Below are 7,431 nucleotides of genomic sequence, written 5' to 3'. Positions count from 1 at the left end.
CAAACTCACCTCCCTCCCCTGCTTCCACCTCACCCTCAACTTTTTACATAGAAGTGCCCAACAATTCAGAATGCCTTTTAAATTCCTTGTTAGCTAGTCTTTCTTTCAACATAGGACTTTACATTGTTTGTTTGTTTGTTTTTCTGTGAAAAAGGATTTTGAGCTCTCTGAAGGCAATGGTAAACATTAAATTATTCTTTAGAGATCTAGCAGAGCAGCTAGAGCAGCTAGATGGGAATAAGCACTTAATATTTGATGATGATGATGAAGATGAAGCTGAAAAAGTAGAAACTGAAGGTAGCTGGAGACGAGATGGATATGGGTGTTGGAACATGCTGACTTGGCTATTGGGTATGATGGACCTTCCAGGAAGGGCTAAGCTAGGATATGGCCCAGAGGATGGGGAGGAGGGGACTATGTGGATTCTATTGCCTGAAATAGCTCTTGGTAACCTGAGGAATTGGGAGTCAGGAGTTGAGCTGAAGTCACGTGCCTGGTTCTGGATGGGGAGTGGAGGTGAACAAGGGAGGTTGCCAGCCAGGTTCTTTGGGCAGCTGGAAGGAGGAGTAAGGGCCAGAAGAGTTATTTTTAATATTTTTCAGTGTCCAGAAAGAGGATTTCCCAGTAGGGAAAAAGGGAGTATAATATAGGTAACACAGATACTTCCAGGGCTCAAGGAGATGCATAGGGTTGGGGAGGAGGCCAGAGGCGGTGGCAAAGCTGTCTTATGTGTACGGTCCTACTGGATTCAACTACTAAGTTCATACTTGGATATATCTGGGCAGATGCCTTCCTGTCTTTAAGACTCAGTTTTCATTCTTCTGACAAATGTTGGTTGAAAACTCACCCTTGAGTACAGCACTACACTAACTGGTTTGGTGGTAGACACTTAGAAATAATGGTATCTATTTTTGTGGAGCTTATAACTTAGTCGAAGAACATACATATACACATGAAACAACTAGCGAATATAGGATACGTGCTACTTTATTTGACATTCATGTTGAGTGATGGGTTCAGTCAGGAGGGGCTTCCAGGTGGTGTATTTTGAGTCAGTATTTGAAGTTATCAATACAGAATGATGAGGAAATTGGTTTTGAAAGAATGAACTAGGAAAAGTTTAAAATGCAGTAATTAGCTAATCTAATTAGTAGAGTACAAGAAGCAAATTGGTTTGGCAAGCCTATTGTACCTTGGGAATTCTGCAGCAGTTACCTCTGTTAAGGCAGTATGCTAATGAGGTCACAGTTCAGTCATGTACCCCAGTTAATTTCTCCCTTTTATCTGGACAGATCCTTCCTCCTCACTCAAAGCAGTGGGTTCACAAGCGCGAGCCCTTAGAGGGTGGGGAACTAGACCAGAGAGTGGGGTTGGAAAGGGTACATGTCTCTCAAGGTCACATGCCCACTGAGGGTGGCTCCAGGTTATTTGATGGTTGAGGTGGGGATGCTGAGGGAAAAAGATGTCAGACAAGTTAGCAAAGAAAAAGAAATGAGATCATTCCCCAACTTGGGGTTTTATATATAAATATAAAATAAGGATTAAAATACCTTCCTTACAAAATGTTAACTGTAAGCCAGGGTTCAAGGGAGGACTCCTGCTCCTTGAAATCCAGATTAAATGGGCTCAAACTTTAAATCAATCCATAGGCAGTGGAAAGCCAAAATGAATGCCAGTCTCAAGGAGTGGGGGGAGTTGGAGGATTTTTATGTTTCCAGACCTCTGTTTCTGGGCAAGATATTTCTTTTCCACACCAAGTAGACCCAAAGAAGAACATAATCATATTTTATCCCCTCCCTCCCACCTACAGAACACTACTCAAGTCTTTCCTGAATGTAGAGAGCTTGACTAAAGATTTAGAAAGAAAGCAGAGGAGGGGCTTGCAATGTAATACTATAAACATCATTCATTGTATCAGCAGGCACCACCACTCTTTCTCTTTTTTTACTTGTTTTTTCCATTACCATTTGTCCCCCTTATACTACCCCCTCACAATCACCACACTGCTGTCCATGACCATAAGTCCTTTTTCCCTTTTGCTCCATCCCTCCACCCCCTAACCCCCCCCCCAACACCACCATTTTTAAAATGTCCATGGGAGAATTTCAATGGCCCTTGGCACCCGCCTAGATACAGTCTGTAGGTGCTCATTCCCCTCTCCTTTTCTTCTTCTTTTGTTCTCTCCACTTTTATCACGAGCTGTTTTCTTCTCCTTGTGTGGTGATGAAAAACAGTGTAGTGACATTTCATTGCCTGAGTTCCTCCTGCTCTTGAGGTCTTACCCTTAAGTGCATATTTTTTTTCCAGAGAAAGATGGTTCTCTCCCCTAGAAGTCAGTCTGGTTTTTCCCACCTCGACGCCTTTAAAAAAAAAATTATTTATTTACTTTTAGAGAGAGGGGAAGGGAGGGAGAAAGAGAGTAAGAGAAACATCCATGTGCGAGAGATACATTGACGGGTGGACTCTCTCACGCCCCTAACTGGGGACCTGGCCTGCACCCGAGGCATGTGCCCTGACTGGGGATCCACCCGATGACCTTTGGGTTTGTAGGCCGGTGCTCAATCCACTGAGCCACACCAGCCAGGGCATCAACTTCTTTGTATAATTATTAAAGGAGAAAACTATGTAAACTCTTAGCCCAGAGCGTGGAACGTTCATTTCCTTTCTCAAAGACGTAAAGCACAATACTAAGTCCTATGGAGGCTACAAAGGTGAATAGAATTTATAGAACTATAAACAAGGCAAAAAATGATAAAGGCTGTGTGAGATCAACAGATATCTGCTGTTGACACACCTTTGTGCTTATGTATCAGGCCCATGACCCAGACTGGCCAAGAGTAGTAGTTTGCCTGGCGACTTTGCACCTCCGGACCATCTCTGCAGCTTCTCAAATACACACTCCAGTGCCCTTTCTCGCCAGAAGTGTTAAACTACATCTCCCGGCAGGCCACGTTGTACCCTTGCTTCCTCCCTCTCCGGGTCCCGAGCCATGGCAACCGCGTGACGTGGGGGTACTGGGAGCTGCGGGAGCAGCGGTTGCAGCTCAGTTCTCGCTCACCCAGCCGCCCGGGCGGGAGCAAGGCCAGAGGAGCCGCCGTCTCGCGCCACCCCCGCGCTCCCTGGACCTGCCCCGCGGGCGCTTCCCGCCGCTAGTCCTCTGGAGTGAGGAGGGCACTGCGGGTGTCAGAGCCGAGGGCTAGGGAGGGTGGCGCGCATGGCCTCCGCAAGCGCGCGGCGGCTCCCGGTCGGGACGCGCGCGGCCGCCCAGCGCTGCTGCGGCCTCCCGCTCCGCCCCGGTGCGCGCCCGGCCCCGCCCCCGGGCCCTCCGAGACCGCAGCGACCAATGAGGTGAGAGGGAGGTGCGGGGCGGCTACCCGAGAGGAAAAGGGGTCGGCTCAGGACCCCGAAGTTCCGCGGTGGAGGATTACAACGCAGGGATGCTAGCGCAGCGGCAGTGGCAGCGGTCGTTCCCTGCAGTCCAGCGTTCAGCTTTTGGGGAGCCCCTTTGCAAGTTATGCGCGAGAGGAAGTCCTCGGGGTGGGTGCCCAACCAGTTCTTGCCCCTCGCAGAAGCCCTGACAGCAACGGGCTTGGCGAAGCGCCGGGACCTAGGATGCTTCCCAGCTTTCAGCAGTAGCATAGCCCGCAGTCAAAGGCAATTGGCAGTTCGCATGCACTCTGCTTCTGCCGTCTCCTCCCACGGCACTGTCCTCGGCCGCCCTCGACCTTTCGCACTCGTGACTGGCTGGCGGGTTGCAGCAGGTGCTGGGGGAGAAACTTGTCCAGACGTCCTTCCTCTGGGATGCGCCTCTCTTCCCCTTCACCTAGGAATGACTGAACACAAAAGTAACCTGAAGTTGTCTCTCCTTTCCTTTCGGGCTTAGATTTCTGATTTCCGGCAGCCTCCTCTTGCCCCGGGCTGCCCAAGTCTTGGCGGCTGAGGCTGGCTTACCTCCCAGCCGTTCCTTCATGGGCTTTGCTGCCCCCTTCACCAACAAGAGAAAGGCTTACTCCGAGCGTAGGATCATGGGGTGAGCATCCTCCCCTGCCCAGCATCCCTCCACATTCCCTTCCCCTCCAAACAGATAACCACGTCCAAGTTAGAATGTAAGGGTTAGCAATAGGGCGGAAGATTCATCCCTGGCCATCTGTTCCAGCTGTATTACTGATTGTTTATCCTTCCCTGCCAGCCTTCCAACCATAATTTCCCCTTTCTTCTTGGTTGCCTTGCATATGCATTAAGTGAAACGTACCTAGAGTTGGACAATGTTAAGACAACAGGGTATTATTTCTCTGCCTACCTGACTTTATGTATTCTGAGCACAATATAAAGTAGCTAGCACTTACTGAGCACTTGCTATACTGCTAGCGATTAGACTGCTTAGGTGTTTTACAAAGACTTTCTTATTTGATCCTCTCAACAAATGAATATGAACCAGATACTATTGTTACCTCTGATTTGCAGGTGAGAAAATGGAGGCACAGGTAATGGTACCTAGGGCTACAATTGTTAGAAAGTTGTAAAACTAGGATCTGAGTCCTTGTATGATGGACAACATGTTCTCCCTAGATGATCCCTGTTAAGATCAAATAGATACTAATTACAAAGGCATTCTGGAAACTTAAAACATAACATTACCATAAAAATTTGCACATTTGCTTTTGGTCATTCCTTCAGGCTTAATTTGTGATCTCTAATTCCTGAGTGCATGGTTAGTCAGCAGAGGTACTGAGAGGAGTGCACGCAGGGCGAGGAGGAGCCTGAACCAGCTGGCAGTTCCTTGGCCTCTCTGATTCCTTCCCCTAGGTACTCAATGCAGGAGATGTTCGAGGTGGTATCCAATGTCCAGGAGTACTGCGAGTTTGTGCCTTGGTGTAAGAAGTCTTTGGTGGTATCCAGCCGCAAAGGTCACCTGAAGGCCCAGCTGGAGGTCGGCTTTCCACCTGTGGTGGAACGTTATACCTCTGCTGTTTCCATGGTCAAACCTCACATGGTCAAGGTGAGGCCTGTCGGACAGATTGATCAGGAAGTTGTTTCTGTGTTCTCTAGCATTTTTATTTTTAAGGGCTATTTTGACCTTCTCGTAATGATTTTCTCTCCATGTGTCAAATACCTCTCTAATAAAATATTAGAAGGAAAATGACTTTCAATTCCTTCTTATAGCCTACTACTATACCTATTTTAGGTTTTATTCCATCGTATGGTATGACGTTTAATTACCTGGCTGCCTTATTTCTAGGCTGTTTGCACTGATGGCAAGCTCTTCAACCACTTAGAGACCATATGGCGATTCAGCCCTGGTATTCCTGCCTACCCTCGAACTTGCACTGTGGACTTTTCGGTGAGTCAGGAGCCTGTATTACACAGGGCTACAACTGGGGGTGGAGGCAGAGCTGAGGTACTGTAACAAATTATCCTTAAAAATATATATATTTATTTTTAGAGAGAAGGGGAGGGAGAGAGGGAAACATCAATGTGTGGTTGCCTCTCAAGCACCCCCTGTTGGGGACCTGGCTGGCAACCCAGGCATGTGCCCTAGACTGGGAATTGAACTGGTGATATTTTGGTTTGCAGGCGGGCACTCAATCCACTGAGCCACACCAGCCAGGGCTAAGTTATTCTTTATAGATACCTAGCACATAGTACTTTCCAAGTCAATGATACTTTCCACAGGTCTGACATTTTATCAAACTTGAACATTGTGCTCAGTACTAAGAGTTTTTGAGGGGCTTTAAGGAATCAGAGGGGGAGGGGAAGAAAAGGCACTGAAGAGTGTCCTTGAATTTGGCCAGGGGCTATCCAACACAGTCTTGAGGAGTTTCTGACTGTCTCTTACCCATTTCCAGATTTCCTTTGAATTTCGTTCTCTGCTGCACTCCCAGCTGGCCACCATCTTTTTTGATGAGGTTGTCAAACAGAACGTTGCTGCCTTCGAGCGCCGGGCAGCCACCAAGTTTGGTCCAGAAACAGCCATCCCCCGTGAACTTATGTTTCATGAGGTGCACCAGACTTGAGGCAAAAGATTGTTCTTTAGCTTCTCCTCTACTCTCTCTCCACCTAGTTCTCATTTGGCTCCTGCTCTAATCTGAGAGAAGTCTGTGTTCATAATACAGTTTTTCCTCTCAATTCTCTTAGGGCTCTAAGGTGGCTGGAAATGCTGCAGGGGGGGGGGGGGCAGGGGGATATGGAAAGGACACATACTTAGGAAATGCTCAGGCTCATCCTGAGAGCCCTGTATGCCTGATACCTGCAGCCTTCTCACAGTGAATTGTAATTAGGACTGTGGTTCTCTGAGCCCCGTCAGGGTACCTTAGTGTCTAACCAGGGAAAATAGCAACTTTTCTTTTTTCTTTAAAAAACACTTTTTCACCCCAATTTTTATTTATTGACTTTAAAGAGAGAGAGGGAGAGAGAAACATCAGTTTGTTGTTCCACTTAATTATGCACTTACTGCTTGATTCTTGTATGTGTCCTCAGCAGGGATTGAACCTGGAACCTTAGCCTATGGGGACGATGACGCTCTGAGTTACCCAGACAGGATCTTGTCTTTTTCTAAATTTTTATTGATTTTAGAGAGAGGAAAGGAGAAACATCAATTTGTTGTTCCACCCAATTACACATTCATTGGTTGACTCTTGCACATGGCCTGACCAGGGTTTGAACCTGCAACCTTTGGCCTATCAGGATGATAATTTAACCAACTGAACCACCTATCCAGGGCACAATTTTTCTTAAGGATTGAATAAATTGAGCCTTCTCCTCTGACCCAGAGGAATTGGAAGGTCAATTACTTTTGCTCGCCTGAAATGCCTCGGGAGATGCCAGAGATCTGGCCACAGCTTGAAACATGACCTCACTTTAAGAGTATTTCCATGCTAGTGGAGAGCCGGGGGCTTTCTTATCATCAGTGCCATGGGGTGAGGAGAGAAAAGAAAACCAACACTGAACAGAGCTGTACTCTTGAGTACAACTTCTTCCACTTGGCCTGAGTTTTTATATTTCAATAAATTAATTGTGACAGTGTGAATATGGCTTTTATATTGTTTCTTGGGAGGATAATATAGATATAGCAGAGTAGAATAAAGTCATGGGGAGTGAAGGTACAAGAAGGCCTCTTGAACATAGTGTCCCTGCTAACTATAGTAGTATATTCTGCAAGCCAGGACCTAGTACCCACTCCCTTGCCTATTAATAGACTTTTTCAGAAGGTCAGTTGCAGCAGGAGTCTCAAGATAGAATAATCTGATCTCAGATTATTAACTGATACCCTCAGGACCACCTCATATTTTATGGGCCTTCTTAAGGGAGGCTGCAAGAAGAACAGGCATTCCATGAAGTACCAGAGCACCCCAGTGGTTCACATCCTGAGTTAGCCATCCTAACCCTATTTGTCCTTGATATATAGTTGGTTCCTTTCACCCAGTGGGCTGG

General features: G+C 47.0%; 1 protein-coding gene across 3 annotated transcripts; it reads left to right on the top strand.

Annotated features, from left to right (window-relative positions):
• The first annotated feature begins 3,050 nt into the window (after positions 1 to 3,050).
• COQ10A (coenzyme Q10A) lies at positions 3,051 to 7,027 on the top strand. Of its 3 annotated transcripts, none has more exons than XM_045184642.3 (5): positions 3,055 to 3,348; positions 3,884 to 4,030; positions 4,807 to 4,999; positions 5,240 to 5,341; positions 5,847 to 7,027. In XM_045184642.3, exons 1-5 carry the CDS (start codon positions 3,215 to 3,217, stop codon positions 6,012 to 6,014), a joined length of 744 nt encoding a protein of 247 aa, XP_045040577.1. In that variant the 5' UTR covers positions 3,055 to 3,214; the 3' UTR covers positions 6,015 to 7,027. The 3 variants fall into 3 exon arrangements, with proteins under 3 accessions (XP_045040578.1, XP_045040577.1, XP_053777294.1); XM_053921319.2 differs by lacking the exon at positions 3,055 to 3,348 and adding an exon at positions 3,361 to 3,537; XM_045184643.3 differs by lacking the exon at positions 3,884 to 4,030 and having other exon boundaries at positions 3,051 to 3,348.
• Positions 7,028 to 7,431: the final 404 nt, after the last annotated feature.

Source organism: Desmodus rotundus, chromosome 3 (assembly GCF_022682495.2).
Source record: "Desmodus rotundus isolate HL8 chromosome 3, HLdesRot8A.1, whole genome shotgun sequence".
Classification (NCBI taxonomy): domain Eukaryota; kingdom Metazoa; phylum Chordata; class Mammalia; order Chiroptera; family Phyllostomidae; genus Desmodus; species Desmodus rotundus.
This window is presented reverse-complemented; position numbering and strand designations above follow the sequence as displayed.